We start from the raw sequence: 18,800 nt of genomic DNA on the forward strand, positions 1-18,800 counted from the left end.
ATGAGATTATGTAACTCCCGAATGCCAGAGGAACACCTTGTGTGCTATCAAACGTCACAACGTAACTGGGTTATTATAAAGATGCTCTACAGGTGTCTCCGAAGGTGTTTGTTGGGTTGGCATAGATCAAGATTAGGATTTGTCACTCCGCGTATCGGAGAGGTATCTCTGGGCCCTCTCGGTAATGCACATCACAATAAGCCTTGCAAGCAATGTGACTAATGAGTTAGTTACGGGATGATACATTATGAAACGAGTAAAGAGACTTGCCGGTAACGAGATTGAACTAGGTATGATGATACCGACGATCGAATCTCGGGCAAGTAACATACCGATGACAAAGGGAACAACGTATGTGGTTATGCATTTTGACCGATAAAGATCTTCGTAGAATATGTAGTAGCCAATATGAGCATCCAGATTCCGCTATTGGTTATTGACCGGAGATATGTCTCGGTCATGTCTACATAGTTCTCGAACCCGTAGGGTCCGCACGCTTAAATGTGTAATAAATTTTAAAGACGTTGTAAATATTTTTAAATATGTTATGAACATTATTAATAGGTGACAAACATTTTTGAATACACAATGAACATTAATGCAAATAAACTATAATTCTTTTTAACATACATGGCAAAGATTTTATAAATACAGGTCGAACACTTTTTAATATGCTATGAACATTTTTAAATGCGCCATGAATTGTTTTTTCAAAAAATTGAAACAGTTTTTAATACACGATGAAACTTATTGAAATAGGCAAACATTTTATAGAAATGTGTGAAACATTTTAGAAATAAATGGGTTCAAAAAAATGTACACATTTTTAAAGCACGAAAATTTATTTTTAAAAGTCCTCATGTATATCTAATATATATTCGCAATTAAAAAATGGATGATTTTTTTGTACATTAATGTTTTAAAAACAATCTCATGAACTATTTTTAAAAATGATATAAACATATTTTTTGAATGGTACAAACATTTTATAAATGTCATGAACAATTTTTAATATGTGATCAAAAGCTTGTTAACTACACTATATACATTATTTTAAATGCATGATGAAAATAAACTATAATTCTTTTTCACATACATGAGAAAATTTTAAATACAGGTCTAATACTTTTTAATATGCTATGAAAATTTTTAAGTTCGCCATGATTTTTTTTTCAAAAAATTGAAACAATTTTCAATGCATGATGAAATTTATTGAAATAGGCAAATATTTTATAGAAATGTATGAAACGGTTTAGAAATAAATAGGTTTTTAAAAAGTGTTGACACATTTTTAAAGCATGTAAAGTTTTTTTTAAGTCCTCGTGTATAACTTATATATATTTGCAATAAAAAGTTGCATGGATTTTTTGTATATTTCATTAACGGTTTCGAAAACTGTCATGAATATTCTTTAAATGCCATAAACATAATATTTTGAATGGTACAAACATTTTATAAATGTCATGAGCAATTTTGAATACGTGATGAAAAGCTTGTTAACTACACTATATACCTTTTTAAATCCATTATAATTCTTTTAATACTTGGTAAATATTTTTAAATATCTTATAAACATTTATTTGTAGAGGACAAACATATTTCAATGCACAATGAACAGTTTTCAACTACAGTATAATTCGTTTTTTATATATGCGATGAAAACTTGATAAATACAGTTCAAACACTTTTTAAATATGCTATGAACATTTTTAAATGCGCCATGAACATTAAAAAAATTGAAATAATTTTTATACACGATGAATTTTTTAAAATAGGAAAACATTTTATAATAATGTGTGAAACACTTTAAGAATACATGGGTTTTCAAAAATGTAGACACATTGTTAGAGCACATAAAGTTTTTGAAATAATAGAGAGGGAAACGTAACAACAAAGTGATATAGGAAGAAAACCATATCCTGAACGCCCGGCCTACGGAGCTGGCCCGTGCTGGTGCTCTGTGGGCGAGCACTTCCTTCTTCAGCTCGCAACAGGCGTGAAATAGCAGCGCCCTGTATCGACTTCCAGTGCGTTTAAGATTAATGTGGTTGGTATGTCGACTGTTTTTAATCGAAAGTGATTGATTGTCTTGATCGATGGTTACAGAGAGTATATATATCCCCTGGAGAGACGCGACGATACCGAAAAGATGCATCGGTTCCAGGAGGACGGGAGAGATGCGACGGTTGCGACGGACACAGGCGTCCTTGGCGGGCGCAACCGCTCGTTCGATGGGCAAGGGGAGATTTCCGTTAATTACAGATTATAGTTTAATCTTAACATCCACGACACATGCATCGTACTTGGTTTACAGAGAGAGTACACAACACCTCTCTAAAAGAGAAAACAAACACAACATTACACTGGCCGGCGGCTGAAAAAGAAAAAAAACTGCACGTACATCGCCACTGTTTGTACATTCAGCACGGTGCATGCTTGAAGCTCAAAAAAAAAAAAAAACACGGTCCATGCATGCAAGCCATTCAGCACTGGACCATCGACCACTAGCTTGGATCCACAGATCTCAGGGTACACGCACATTTAATCTTGCAACCTACGCAGCACGCCTTTAACCTGTTCATGGATGCACGATCGATCGATGCATGTGACGCAGGCAGGGACCAACCGGACTACTGTTCCGAGTGTCCGTACTCCAATCCGTAGTATCGCGTACTTACTCGATTTAAAACTCCGGGGATACGAATTGCTCCAAGAAAATGAAAAACGCGGGGTTACGTTCGTACATACATATGGCTGCCCCTACCCCTAGTCGGTCGTGTATTCTGTCATTCTGTGGGCTAGTTTGCTCTTCGTGGCGGAGTCGGTGAGCGTCATGCAGTGTCCAACCGTGGGTGAAAATCCCAATGTGAGGATACAGTTATGGTGTCTATATGCGTCACTCATCTTTTTGAAGGCGTCGTCTTAAGGTTCGGCCACAATATCTACCTTGGGTTCCTTCTCTAGGGTAAAATGTATGAGCCGGTGTCCGCAGTTCATGCGACATTTTTTTTTCCAGAGTTTTAGATTCTCACCTCTGCATCAAAGGCGGACAATTTTTTTGGAGGCGGCTATCTGTGTTCAGCTATGCCTTTACCTTCACGTGAAAACTTGAACTGGGGGTTGGTCATTGAGATTCAGTAGCTCGATCTTGAGCAAATCCTTGAGGGTATGCCGGCATCATGAGCCTCTTTCCCGGTAAAATACCTAGGCCTTCCACTTTCAGTTCGGCAATTAAAGAAGGTGGATTTCCAATACCTTGAGGATAAGGCAGCCGGAAAATTGGTTACGTGGGAGGGCCAAAACATCTCTACCATTGGTCGTACGACACTTGTTAGGTTGGTCATCTCCTCCCAAGCGGTGTTCTCCATCACGCCCCTCATCGTGCCTCAGGGCTCTCTAGATAGCCTAAATAAGATTGAGCGGGCTTTCCTTTGGTCCGGTGCGGACAAGACAACGGGAGCCAAATGCAAGGTCAACTGGGAGGTGGTTTGTAGACCAAAACAACACGGTGGCCTTGGTGTCCTCAACACAAACAAATTTTCGCGTGCTTTGCGGCTTCGGTGGCTGTGGTTCGAATGGAACGATCCCTGCAAATTATGGGTTGGACTAGGAAACCCCTGCACCGAGGAGGACTACGAGTTTGTCTATGCCTCTACGACTATTACGGTGGGAGATGGCGCCAAAACGCCTTTTTGGGACTCCCTGTGGCTTCTTGGTCGCAAACCCAAGGATATTGCACCTCTCATCTTTACGGCCTCGACAAGAAAGAACTATAAGGTTCGTGAAGCCCTCAAGGGGAACGCTTGGATCCTCAAGATCAGCCACGTCGTGGTTGTCTCCGCCGCCCACATCCGGGAATTTTCACTCTATGGATGCTCCTAAATGACTTCCACCTTCATGAGCAAACCGAAGATACCATCGTCTGGAAGCACGGGAACGACGGGATATACACGGCAGCCACCGCGTATAAGGCTCAATTCTTAGGCTTGACTCTTTCCCCCTTGGATCGTATGGTTTGGAAGGCATGGGCGCCTCCAAAGGTCAATTTTTTTTTGCATGGTTGGCATTGCAAGATAGGATTTAGACCGCCGATTGCTTAGCGAGGCGAGGTTGGCCAAATTGTGGCCTCTGAAAGCTTTGCAATAGGGAACAAGAAACGGGTGCCCACCTTTTCTTCAAGTGTCGCTATACGATTCGTCTATGGAAGTCTCTCATTGAGATGCTTGGTCTCGCGCACATGGATACATCCGAGTGGCACAGGGACGAATCCGTCTTTGAATGGTAGGACAAGAGAACCGACAACCGTAACCCCAACCAACAAGCTTTGGCCTCTCTCACCATGCTTGTCTCGTGGACCATTTGGAATGAAAGAAACGCACGGGTGTTCCGTCATAAGAGTGTGCCACCGACCATCCTACTCGCTGCCATCGTCGATGACGCTAAGCTTTGGGTGACCGCGGGCGCAAAGAAATCAGGGAATATTTTTGGGGGCCAGTAATTGTCATGACGTACCTGTGGGTGCGTTGTAAAACTCTAAACTCTATTCTCTCCTTATTTAATAGATGAGGCAAATTTTATGCCTCCGTTTCAAAAAAAAAAATTGGGGACTTGGCTGTCGAGTCAAATGCCTCACTTCACAAGATGGTGTTAGTTGGCAGTTGGCGTGGCTTCCTTCTGTCGGTTATGAAATGTGTTGTTTCTTCATAGAGCTAAGTGGCGCAAGGCGGTGCTTTCATGAATACGTTTTGCTTTTTTTCTTCTTCTTTTTGAGTACATTCTCGATGTATCATCTTCATGTTGTTGTGGATGTGAGGTTTGTTTATTTGTACCAGGGCGGCTATGCTTTGATAAAATTGCCGTTTCCACCGAAAATAGAAGACGGGAGCAAAAAGATGTAAGCAGATCTACCAATGCTCGACACCCTAGTACGCGCACGCATCCTTGGCTTGTACTACATCTGTTCAAAAATGTATGGCGTTTTGGTAGGCTTGTTTAACCTACCAAAACGTCATATATTTTAAGATGGAGGTGGTAACTGTCAGCGGTACGTACCGTACGCACGCTATGTACGTGCTTTGCATCTGATTGAGTGCACACGCACCGGACCCGCCTGAATGGCTGATCACGATTAATGTGGTTGGTATGTCGACGACACATGCACCGTACCTGCGCGTGCACGGTACACCGGCTTAATTGGCTTTTGTCTTTACGGTCAGCACCACGCAGCAGTGAAACACAGAACAGTTCACGGCCAGATCGATCTCGCCCTACCTACACGTACGTGCATTCAATTTCTGAACCTAGCTAGGCTCATCACTCCACTCATCGCTGCTGGCCGACCGATCGATCGATCGATCAATGCATTGCATGTCATGTGCATGTGCAGCAGCAGGCAGGGACCAAGAGATCAATCGAATTTTTGTTCAAGATCCATCTCTCCAAACAACCGTACTCCGTCCGTAGTACTCTTGCGTACTGCTGCCTCCTTTCTCCCACACAAGATTTACTTTCGGCTTTATCTTACATCAAACTGTTTTAAGTTTGATTAACTTGTTAGAAAAGACTATCAACAACTCAGTACTACTCCCTCCATTCCTAAATATAAGTCTTTGTGAGCACAAAGACTTATATTTAGAAACGGAGGGAGTACTACCTAATAAGGACATTACAGAATATTTTTTTGGATAGATATATAGTGACAATGATACTGATTTGTTAGTGTGGAAGTTAATCTTCTCTCAAAGAGCTTGATCAAATTTAAAATAGCTTGACTTAAGACACGACTAAAAAAGGGCCTTGCATAGATGAATGGAGAAGTATTACTTATACTTATCAAGCGTGGCAATGTTACATACTTGCGCACAATTGGACATCCATAATACATGAATCAGTTGCATGTCGACGAGCTCTTGTACCCCTCAAGTCTGAGCTTGCCGCCGTACTGCTCGGGCAGCTGAGATACATCGATAGCGTCCCGGAGCGTGGAGTCGAGGTCTTTGTCAGCTACAAAGACAAACTTCTTCTTGGTGTTGTCGTCGATGAAGGGGTACACCATCTTCCACGCCGCCATGAACACGTAAGGCACGTGGATCAGGAACACCCGACCCAGCCGCTCCGGGTAGTAGTTCTGCATGATCTCCAACGCCGCCAGCTTCGCCCGAATGTCACAGTTGGCATACCCCCACCCCTTCAGGTCCACCACGGACGCAAACTTCTCCTGCCCCGCCGGCAACCTGAAGAATACACACATAGATGGACACATATATGTCAATAATCCACTAACTATTGACTAGTAGGATTACTTGCGCATTCAGCTTTACGTACTTGGTGCAGGTGTTGTCGAGAATGTAGACAACGTAGCGCTTGAACTCCTCGAGGTCGCGCTTGGCGGCGAAGTGCCGGTTGCCGAAGAGGTAGATCATGGGGCGGCCCGTCTTGTCGAAGCCTTGCACGTAGAGCTTGTCCTGCACGAGCTCGCCGCGCACATCGGCCTCAGTGATGGAGCCGCGCGGCTGGGCGGCTCGTTTCCAGGCGAGGTACTTGAGGAACATCGCCGACGCCTTGCTGATGTTGTGGTCCCGGGCTCGCAGGAACCGCCGCAGCATGAAGTCGTCCTCCTCCTGCACGCATGCATCTATGTGAGCGGTTGATCGACGGTGGGATGAAGGTCCACGTCGACGATGGTGCATGATTGAATGAACGGTTGATTGCACTGTACAGAAAGAATTTGAAGGACCAAGTGGCGCGGAGGTGGAGTCGACAAGGATCGATCACGAGGTGTTGGTGAGCATTTACGACGGACTTTTCTCAGCACGAGCTATGTGTGGGTGGTTCGATCGATCAAAGCTATGGCTGGCCGGCCCCATTTCCACCCGTGCCAATAAATTCGGTACCGCGCCAACGATGTGATGTGTGTGCCACCTGTACTAGCCAGTACTCCATGTTTTCCACTGCCAAAATACTGTCGGAAATTCATGTGTGCACGTGTACGTACGGTGCAAGAAGTTTTGCCGTTGTGGCTCCGGCTATACATAAAATATGCGTATGCACAGAGAATGGCCCGGCCGGTGTGTCGAGTAAAACATGCATGCATGCATGTGTGCACGTACGTATGGCGCATGCAGCAAGTTTTGCCGTTTTGGCTCCATGAATTTGCTCTGCTTCCGACATCGTGCTGTCCTCCTCTTTCTAGGGAGGAAGACCGGTAGTATAGGTATGGACGGCGTGACCGCACGTCGTCGTCGGTGTGTAGCTCGGCGATGTTGTGATTTGCTGGCCAACCAGCCAACGGCCAACCACCCGTGGCCTCACCATTAACTGCCTATAGAAAATGAGACTGATGAACCAGAGAAAAGCTGGCGTGTCAGCCGTATATCACCATCCATCATCATCAACGCCAAAAGCGACCATCAACCACCCGCACGCAGGCGCAGCGGCCACCCACTTGACCGGAGGGAACGTGCAGCGGATCAGTTCTGATTTGGTCCATTGTCATTTGTTTACCTGGTCTCTACGCTTCACTACGTGTCTCCTAACCTCATTAGTTACTTGTTAATTAATCAGAAACTTACCGTGAGCGACAATCTTGGTCACCGTAAAAGTATGATCTACTTCCTTTGTCCCGAATTACTTGTCTTACATTTGTCTAGACACGCATGTATCTATCCGTATCTAGACAAATAATTTGGGATGGGGATGATATTATACTAAGCACGTGCCGTTATCGCTTCGTTAAGTGACTAGTGTTGGTTGCTGGTTGGTTAGCTGCACTGGCAGTATACTCTCTCTCTCTATATATATTATATATATATAGGAGTATATGTGTTGAGTTTCTGATCTTCCATTTTGCTTTCTCTTTTTGGGGGAATATCTCAGTTTGAGCAAGGTTGATTGCTAGAGTACCCTTGATTGCTATGAGACCAGGGAAATGAATGAACAGAGCAGAGAAAGTGTGAGCCTTCTTCATTTTGAACAGTCAGACAAAGTGTGAGCTACCCACTTATGAGAGGGAGGAAATGAATGAACTCGGCACAGAATATGCATGTGAGCTTGCTGCTACGACGGGAGACCAACCAATTAAACTGAACCAAGAAGATCGATCACGTGAAGGGGATGAGTACCTTTTTTTTTGTGCGACTGAAAGGGGATGAGTACCTTGGCTGCGGGGTCCTGCGCCTCCACCACGGCCCGGAGCTCGGCCACCTTCTTCCACTCCGCCGGGTCGCCGCCGTCCCCGCCATGGCCGTTCTGCCTCGCCTGCTCCTCACCGCCGGACTCCATGCCGCGCCCCCGGCCTCCTTCCTCAACCGACCAGCCGGCCTCGGTTGATTGCCTTGCCGCGACTCAGAGAGGAACAAAAACCAAGTAGTTGCCGAGGCCTGCTGCTGGCTGGATACAGAGCGGCTCGCCCGGGAGGCTCTCGATTTTATAGCGGCAGAGGAGTGCGAGAGCTCTGGCTGGCTGGAACAAGTGAGAAGAGATGGGAATGAGGTGCGAGCTAGCTGTGCGAGGGCTGTCTTGTCTCCCTCCGGGTGGGGGTGGGGTGGAGGTGGAGGCGGAGCTCATCAAAATTGACGCCAGGCGCACCTCGACACGCCGCCTACTTATTTATGGGGCGCGCGCGGTGTACTGGCGCCGAAACGGACGCGCAACCGCTCTCTTCAAACCCATGTCGTTGGATCCCCAATCTGCAAAAAATACAGGTATACTCCAGAAGCCATGGCTACAAAACGGTCCCTGTCCAAGTAAAGCACCAGATAAAACAGGATCTCTCGCAAAAAAAAAAAAAAAAAAAGAGAGCAGGATCTTGCAACGCAGCTCTCCCAAACGAAAATCTTGGGTATGAACCCTGAAACGGGTGTCGCGTAGGCCACACTTGACGTGTGCTCCCATTGTATAGGGTATATAATAGGAATGTTGTGAAAGACCGTGTTTTTGCTGTTTTCGGAGTTGTTTCGTGTTGTAGCACAAATTTTTGGGTACCACGGGGTGGTCGTGAAAATGCTCTATTTTCGCCTTTCGGGCATGTTTTATAGGCTAGTAAGTACATGCCACCGTTTTGGCGTTCCGAGTCTGTTTTCAGATTCCGTGAAACCCAACCAGCAACGGGCCGGTTGATCTGTTGGAGCAACCAGAACTTCTAAAATGATTGTATTTTGGGTTTGTCTAGGACACATCTAGACGTGACATAGTTATGTCACATCTAAGCTGATGTCCGTTTTGTTTGTGGTCTATTTTTTTTGTCCTACTTTTTTTATTTCTTGTTGCTGCATTATATATTTGTGGGAGCTTAAATGTGACATTCTTAAAAAACATCTACATGTGAATTAGACAAATTATTGTTTTTTGTACATTAGTGGCCCTGTTGGTAATCTGCGGGAACTTTTAATTCCGATCAAGCGAGGTGAAAGGATCGATATAGTTGACTAGAGGGGGGGGGGGGGGGGGGTGAATAGGCAACTAACAATTTTTAGCTTTTTTATCAATCTAAACTTTGCATCAAAGTAGGTTGTCTAGATATGCAACTAGGTGAGCAACCTATATGATGCAACAACAACAAGCACACAAGCAAGCAAGAGATATAACACAAATAAGCTTGCACAAGTAAAGGCGCGAGATAACCAAGAGTGGAGCCGGTGACGACGAGGATGTGTTACCGTTATGCTCCCCAAGAAGCCACTAGGGCCACCGTATTCTCCTCACGCCCTCACACAATGCGAGATGCCGTGATTCAACTATTGGTGCCCTTGAAGGCGGCAACCGGACCTTTACAAACAAGGTTGGGGCTCTCTCCACAACTTAATTGGAGGCTCCCAACGAAACCGCAGAGCTTCACCACAATGGAATATGGCTCCGAGGTGCTCAACCGTCTAGGGTGCTCAAACACCCAAGAGTAACAAGATCCGTAAGGGATTAGTGGGGGAAGTCAAATTTCTCTTGGTGGAAGTGTAGATCTGGGCCGTCTCAACCAATCCCTAGAAAATCAACAAGTTTGATTGGCTAGGGAGAGAGATCGGGCGAAAATAAGCTTGTGGAGCAACAATGGAGTTTGGAGGAAAAGAGGTGAGTCTTCTTGGAGAAGAAGACCCCTTTATATAGTGGGGGGACACATCCAACCGTTATGCAGCCCGCAACCCGCATCTGGGCGGTACTACCCCCGCCGGAGCGGTACTACCGCTGCCACAGCGGTAGTACCGCTGTGGCAAGCAGGCATAGGGCAACCAGGCTGAGGGAGAAGAGGCACACGCACTAGGGCGGTACTACCGCTCCGAGGGCGGTACTACCGCCGATAAGCGGTACTGCGCTCCCTACAGCCGCTGGAAAACAGAGGAGGGCAGCTGGCTAAGCCGGAGTCGGAGCGGCAGTAGGAGCGGTACTACCGCTGATAGGCGGTACTACCGCGCCCTACTGCCGTCCCTACTACCGCTCCCCTGCGTGGTCTTTTACGGAAACCCGACATGAAAAATCGAGACCGCAGCAGGGGCGGTAGTACCAGCGGCACTAACAAGCGGTACTACCGCCTATGGGCGGTACTATCGCCCTGGCCGCGGTACTACCGCTTAGCACACAACACCCCTTGTTTTGCACAGCACGGAAACTCCGACGAAGCAGGGAGAAGGCGAGGGTGCAAGGAAAGTGTGTACGAGATGATTCCACCCATATTCTTCCGAAACGGATCCCCTCTTGATAGTACGGTTATCCCTATGACTCAATTCCACCAAAAAGAAATGAGAGAAAATAATCTGTCTAAAGTGAAGTCCTCGAGGGGTAACAATTGCATAGTGCCTTTATATTAGATAACCTGAAAAGCTTAAGGCACACGATTAGTCCGCAAAAGTATTGTCATCAATCGCCAAAACAAACCAGGGAAAATTATGCCCTAACAATCTCCCCCTTTTTGGTGGATTGATGACAACACGAGATTTGCACAAGATATAGTAACTGGAAAATAAGCAAACCAACTCCCTACAAAATATATACGGGCTCCCCCTAGAGATGTGCACCAAGGAAATTAGCATGAAAGGCTATGTGCACATCTTTAGGATCAAACCCCCCCTATATTTTATAGACAGGCAACCTCCTTGCATAAAGGAATAATAACAGGTACAGCTAAGCAAGGATAAGCATGAGAGCAATAATATAAGTGCCGGTATTGATGCATCTCACAGGATAACAGAGTACTAAAGTAGATAAGATAGGATAGTTCACATATGTCTTACACCATATGGTCTCACTCTCAGCCGAACAGAGTTCAAAACAAGAAAGCGAACGAACACAAACAAACACAACGGGCACGAACGAACACACACACACACACACACACACACACACACAAAGCCCAAAGCAAATCCCTAACTCTTCCCCTTTGGCAGCAAGACACCAAAGGGAAAGGGACGACACAAGACACGATGGTAGTAGATCTGCATGGCATCACCAGTCATGCTCCTCCTCCTCCTCCTCAGAGACCTCTGCAGTACGGGGAGAAGCGTGAACTCTGGTGTCCTCCTCAGTGTCAGACCACGGGCAGTGCACTCTAATCCAAGACTCCTCATCAGTGATCCGCTCCTCAGAGCCATCAACAACCTCAAGGCCAACTTGTCTCATAATGGCCTTGTCAAGACGACGAGCCATCTTGGCCTCCTTGTGAGCCTTGTACTGGCCCTTGGCCTGGAAGCAGATGATACGTCTCCAATGTATCTATAATTTTTGATTGCTCCATGCTATATTATCTTCTGTTTTGGACATTACTGGGCTTTATTATTCACTTTTATATTCTTTTTGGGACTAACCTATTAACCGGAGGCCCAGCCCAGAATTTCTGTTTTTTGCCTATTTCAGAGTCTCGCAGAAAAAGAATATCAACGGAGTCCAAACGGAATGAAACCTTCGGGAACGTGATTTTCAGAACGAACATGATCCAGGAGACTTGGACCCTACGTCAAGGAAGCTTCCAGGAAGCCACGAGGTAGGGGGCGCGCCTACCCCCCTGGGCGCGCCCTCCACCCTCGTGGGCCCCACGTTGCTCCACCGACGTACTCCTTCCTCCTATATATACCTACGTACCCCCAAACGATCAGATACGGAGCCAAAAACCTAATTCCACCGCCGCAACCTTCTGTACCCACGAGATCCCATCTTGGGGCCTGTTCCGGAGCTCCACCGGAGGGAGCATCGATCACGGAGGGCTTCTCCATCAACACCATAGCCTCTCCAATGAAGTGTGAGTAGTTTACTTCAGACCTTTGGGTCCATAGTTATTAGCTAGATGGCTTCTTCTCTCTTTTTGGATCTCAATACAATGTTCTCCCCCTCTCTCGTGGAGATCTATTCGATGTAATCTTCTTTTGCGGTGTGTTTGTTGAGACCGATGAATTGTGGCTTTATGATCAAGTTTATCTATGAACAATATTTGAATCTTCTGAATTCTTTTGTGTATGATTGGTTATCTTTGCAAGTCTCTTCGAATTATCAGTTTGGTTTGGCCTACTAGATTGATCTTCCTTGCAATGGGAGAAGTGCTTAGCTTTGGGTTCAATCTTGCGGTGTCCTTTCCCAGTGACAGTAGGGGCAGCAAGGCACGTATTGTATTGTTGCCATCGAGGATAACAAGATGGGGTTTTTTTTATCATATTGCATGAATTTATCCCTCTACATCATGTCATCTTGCTTAAGGCGTTACTCTGTTCTTATGAACTTAATACTCTAGATGCATGCTGGATAGCGGTCGATGTGTGGAGTAATAGTAGTAGATGCAGGCAGGAGTCGGTCTACTTGTCTCGGACGTGATGCCTATATACATGATCATACCTAGATATTCTCATAACTATGCTCAGTTCTGTGAATTGCTCAACAGTAATTTGTTCACCCACCGTAAAATACTTATGCTCTTGAGAGAAGCCACTAGTGAAACCTATGGCCCCCGGGTCTATTTTCCATCATATTAATCTTCCAGCACTTTGTTATTTCTGTTGCTTTTATTTTACTTTGCATCTTTATCATAAAAATACCAAAAATATTATCTTATCATATCTATCAGATCTCACTCTCGTAAGTGACCGTGTAGGGATTGACAACCGATTATCGCGTTGGTTGCGAGGATTTATTTGTTTGTGTAGGTGTGAGGGACTCACGCGTAGCCTCCTACTGGATTGATACCTTGGTTCTCAAAAACGGAGGGAAATACTTACGCTACTTTGCTGCATCACCCTTTTCTCTTCAAGGGAAAACCAACGCAGTGCTCAAGAGGTATCAAGAAGGATTTCTGGCGCTGTTGCCGGGGAGGTCTACGCAAAAGTCAACATACCAAATACCCATCACAAACCCTTATCTCCCGCATTACATTATTTGCCATTTGCCTCTCGTTTTCCTCTCCCCCACTTCACCCTTGTCGTTTTATTCGCCCTCTCTTTTTCGGTTGCCTCTTTTTCGCTTGCTTTTTGTTTGCTCGTGAGTTGGATTGCTTGTTTGTCACGATGGCTCTACCTAGATTTGGTGATCTCCACCTTAAAAGGTTAGAAGAGATCGAAAGCAACGTCAGGAGTTTTATGGTTTTGCAATTTGAGCATAATAATTTCTTTAGAAATGAGTTGAAGGAACAAAAAAGCTTTATGAGTTATATGAATAAAGAGCTCGATGATATGTCTAAAGAATTTGATGGTTTGAGATCCCAAATTGCTCGTCTTGAGAAGTTGATAGCTGAAATATCGGATAAGCAGGCTACCTTAGTTAATAAGATGGCCGCTAAACCGGAGAACTTTGAAAATAAAGATGAAGATCTAAAAGTTATTGATGTGTCCCCTATTAAATCTTTGTTTTGCAATATGAATCTTGATAATGATGGGACTGAATATGATCCACCTTTACCTAGAAGGCGTTCCAAAAATTCGGAGTTTTTAGATCTTGATGCTAAAATTGATAAAAGTGGGATTGAAGAAATCAAAACATTAGATGTTAATAAACCCACTATTTTGGATTTCAAGGAATTTAATTATGATAATTGCTCTTTGACAGATTGTATTTCCTTGTTGCAATCCGTGCTAAATTCTCCTCATGCTTATAGTCAAAATAAAGATTTTACCAAACATATCGTTGATGCCTTGATGCAATCTTATGAAGGAAAGCTTGAGTTGGAAGTTTCTATCCCTAGAAAACTTTATGATGAGTGGGAACCTAGTATTAAAATTAAGATTAAGGATCATGAATGCTATGCTTTGTGTGATTTGGGTGCTAGTGTTTCCACGATTCCGAAGACTTGGTGCGATTTGCTAGGTTTCCGTGATTTTGATGATTGCTCTTTAAACTTGCACCTTGCGGATTCCACCATTAAGAAACCTATGTGAAGAATTAATGATGTTCTTATTGTTGCAAATAGGAACTATGTGCCTATAGATTTTAGTGTTCTTGATATAGATTGCAATCCTTCATGTCCTATTATTCTTGGTAGACCTTTCCTTAGAACGATCGGTGCAATTATTGATATGAAGGAAGGGAATATTAGATTCCAATTTCCATTAAAGAAAGGCATGGAATACTTCCCTAGGAAGAAAATTAAATTACCATATGAATCTATTATGAGAGCCAATTATGGATTGCCTACCAAAGATGGCAATACCTAGATCTATCCTTGCTTTTATGCCTAGCTAGGGGCGTTAAACGATAGCGCTTGTTGGGAGGCAACCCAATTTTATTTTTAGTTTTTTTTGCATTTTGCTTCTGTTTAGGAATAAATATTTGATCTAGCCTCTGGTTAGATGTGTTTTTATGTTTTAATTAGTGTTTGTGCCAAGTTAAACCTATAGGATCTTCTTGGATGATAGTTATTTGATCTTGCAGAAATTTCCAGAAACTTTCTATTCACGAAAATAATTGTTAAAAATCATCAGAACGTGATAAAATATTGATTCAAATTGCTGCTGATCAATAAACAAATTGTATAGGTCGTCCTATTTGTGCTAATTTTTTGGAGTTCCAGAAGTTTGCGTTAGTTATAGATTACTACAGACTGTTCTGTTTTTGACAGATTCTGTTTTTCGTGTGTTGGTTGCTTATTTTGATGAATCTATGGCTAGTACTAGTTTATAAACCATAGAGAAGTTTGAATACAGTAGGTTTAACACCAATATAAATAAAGAATGAGTTCATTACAGTACCTTGAAGTGGTCTTTTGTTTTCTTTCGCTAACGGAGCTCACGAGATTTTCTGTTAAGTTTTGTGTTGTGAAGTTTTCAAGTTTTGGGTAAAAGATTTGATGCATTATGGAACAAGGAGTGGCAAGAGACTAAGCTTGGGGATGCCCATCGCACCCCCAAGATAATCTAAGGACACCAAAAAGCCAAAGCTTGGGGATGCCCCGGAAGGCATCCCCTCTTTCGTCTACTTCCATCGGTAACTTTACTTGGAGCTATATTTTTATTCACCACATGATATGTGTTTTGCTTGGAGCGTCTTGTATGATTTGAGTCTTTGCTTTTTAGTTTACCACAATCATCCTTGCTGTACACACCTTTTGAGAGAGACACACATGATTCGGAAATTTTAGAATACTCTATGTGCTTCACTTATATCTTTTGAGTTATATAGTTTTTGCTCCAGTACTTCACTTATATCTTTTAGAGCACGGTGGTGGATTTGTTTTATAGAAACTATTGATCTCTCATGCTTCACTTAGATTATTTTGAGAGTTTTAAATATCATGGTAATTTGCTTAAATAATCCTAATATGCTTGGTATTCAAGATTAATAAAAACTTTCTTATGAGTGTGTTGATACTAAGAGAAGTTTGATGCTTGATGATTGTTTTGAGATATGAAGATGGTGATATTAGAGTCATGCTAGTTGAGTAGTTTTGAATTTGAGAAATACTTGTGTTAAAGTTTGTGATTCCCGTAGCATGCACGTATGGTGAACCGTTATGTGATGAAGTCGGAGCATGATTTATTTATTGATTGTCTTCCTTATGAGTGGCGGTCGGGGACGAGCGATGGTCTTTTCCTACCAATCTATCCCCCTAGGAGCATGCGCGTAATACTTTGTTTTGATAACTTGTAGATTTTTGCAATAAGTATATGAGTTCTGTATGACTAATGTTGAGTCCGTGGATTATACGCACTTTTCCTCCTTCCACCATTGCTAGCCTCTCTAATACCGCGCACTTTTCGCCGGTATCATACACACACCATAAACCTTCCTCAAAACAACCACCATACATACCTATCATGGCATTTCCATAGCCATTCCGAGATATATTGCCATGCAACTTACCACCGTTCCGTTTACTATGACACGCTCCATCATTGTCATATTGCTTTGCATGATCATGTAGTTGACATTGTATTTGTGGCAAAGCCACCGTTCGTAATTCTTTCATACATGTCACTCTTGATTCATTGTATATCCCGGTACACCGCCGGAGGCATTCACATAGAGTCATATTTTGTTCTAAGTATTGAGTTGTAATTTTTGAGTTGTATGTAAATAAAAGTGTGATGAGCATCATTTTTAGAGCATTGTCCCAAGTGAGGAAAGGATGATGGAGACTATGATTCCCCCACAAGTCGGGATGAGACTCTGGACGAAAAAAAGAGGCCATAAAAAAAGAGAAAAGGCCCAAATAAAAAAAATGAATGAGAGAAAAAGAGAGAAGGGACAATGTTACTATCCTTTTACCACACTTGTGCTTCAAAGTAGCACCATGATCTTCATGATAGAGAGTCTCCTATGATATCACTTTCATATACTAGTGGGAATTTTTCATTATAGAACTTGGCTTGTATATTTCAATGATGGACTTCCTCAAAATGCCCTAGGTCTTCGTGAGCAAGCGAGTTGGATGCACACCCACTTAGTTTCTTTTGTTGAGCTTTCATATACTTATAGCTCTAGTGCATCCATTGCATGGCAATCCCTACTCACTCACATTGATATCTATTGATGGGCATCTCCATAGCCCGTTGATACACCTAGTTGATGTGAGACTATCTTCTCCTTTTTGTCTTCTCCACAACCACCATTCTATTCCACATATAGTGCTATGTCCATGGCTCACGCTCATGTATTGCGTGAAGATTGAAATTTTTTGAGAACGTTAAAAGTATGAAACAATTGCTTGGCTTGTCATCGGGGTTGTGCATGATTTAAATATTTTGTGTGGTGAAGATAGAGCATAGCCAGACTATATGATTTTGTAGGGATAACTTTCTTTGGCCATGTTATTTTGAGAAGACATAATTGCTTAGTTAGTATGCTTGAAGTATTATTATTTTTATGTCAATATTAAACTTTTGTCTTGAATCTTTCGGATCAGAATATTCATACCACAATTAAGAAGAATTACATTGAAATTATGCCAAGTAGCATTCCACATCAAAAATTCTGTTTTTATCATTTACCTACTCGAGGACGAGCAGGAATTAAGCTTGGGGATGCTTGATACGTCTCCAACGTATCTATAATTTTTGATTGCTCCATGCTATATTATCTTCTATTTTGGACATTATTGGGCTTTATTATTCACCTTTATATTATTTTTGGGACTAACCTATTAACCGGAGGCCCAGCCCAGAATTGTTGTTTTTTTGCCTATTTCAGAGTTCCGCAGAAAAAGAATATCAAACGGAGTCCAAACGGAATGAAACCTTCGGGAACGTGATTTTTAGAACGAACATGATCCAGGAGACTTGGACCCTACGTCAAGGAAGCTTCCAGGAAGCCACGAGGTAGGGGGGCGCGCCTACCCCCTGGGCACGCCCTCCACCCTCGTGGGCCCCATGTTGCTCCACCGACGTACTCCTTCCTCCTATATATACCTACGTACCCCCAAACGATGAGATACAGAGCCAAAAACCTAATTCCACCGCCGCAACCTTCTGTACCCACAAGATCCCAACTTGGGGCCTGTTCCGGAGCTCCGCCGGAGGGGGCATCGATCACGGAGGGCTTCTACGTCAACACCATAGCCTCTCCGATGAAGTGTGAGTAGTTTACTTCAGACCTTCGGGTCCATAGTTATTAGCTAGATGGCTTCTTCTCTCTTTTTGGATCTCAATACAATGTTCTCCCCCTCTCTCGTGGAGATCTATTCGATGTAATCTTCTTTTGTGGTGTGTTTGTTGAGACCGATGAATTGTGGGTTTATGATCAAGTTTATCTATGAACAATATTTGAATCTTCTGAATTCCTTTATGTATGATTGGTTATCTTTGCAAGTCTCTTCGAATTATCAGTTTGGTTTGGCCTACTAGATTGATCTTTCTTGCAATGGGAGAAGTGCTTAGCTTTGGGTTCAATCTTGCGGTGTCCTTTCCCAGTGACAGTAGGGCAGCAAGGCACGTATTGTATTGTTGCCATCGAGGATAACAAGATGGGGTTTTTATCATATTTCATGAATTTATCCCTCTACATCATGTCATCTTGCTTAAGGCGTTACTCTGTTCTTATGAACTTAATACTCTAGATGCATGCTGGATAGCGGTCGATGTGTGGAGTAATAGTAGTAGATGCAGGCAGGAGTCAGTCTACTTGTCTCGGACGTGATGCCTATATACATGATCATACCTAGATATTCTCATAACTATGCTCAATTCTGTCAATTGCTCAACGGTAATTTGTTCACCCACCGTAAAATACTTATGCTCTTGAGAGAAGCCACTAGTGAAACCTATGGCCCCCGGGTCTATTTTCCATCATATTAATCTTCCAACACTTAGTTATTTCCGTTGCTTTTATTTTACTTTGCATCTTTATCATAAAAATACCAAAAATATTATCTTATCATATCTATCAGATCTCACTCTCGTAAGTGA

General features: G+C 43.3%; 1 protein-coding gene across 1 annotated transcript; it reads right to left on the bottom strand.

Moving 5' to 3' along the window:
• Positions 1–5,784: 5,784 nt before the first annotated feature.
• On the bottom strand, positions 5,785–8,577 carry LOC123123813 (phosphatidylinositol transfer protein 3). The gene is made up of 3 exons (XM_044544442.1): positions 8,155–8,577; positions 6,325–6,620; positions 5,785–6,233 (listed from the first exon to the last, which is right to left on the bottom strand). The coding sequence occupies exons 1-3, from the start codon at positions 8,278–8,280 to the stop codon at positions 5,888–5,890; spliced, it is 768 nt and encodes a 255-aa protein (XP_044400377.1). The 5' UTR covers positions 8,281–8,577; the 3' UTR covers positions 5,785–5,887.
• Positions 8,578–18,800: the final 10,223 nt, after the last annotated feature.

This window comes from Triticum aestivum, chromosome 5D (assembly GCF_018294505.1).
Source record: "Triticum aestivum cultivar Chinese Spring chromosome 5D, IWGSC CS RefSeq v2.1, whole genome shotgun sequence".
In the NCBI taxonomy this organism is placed as follows: domain Eukaryota; kingdom Viridiplantae; phylum Streptophyta; class Magnoliopsida; order Poales; family Poaceae; genus Triticum; species Triticum aestivum.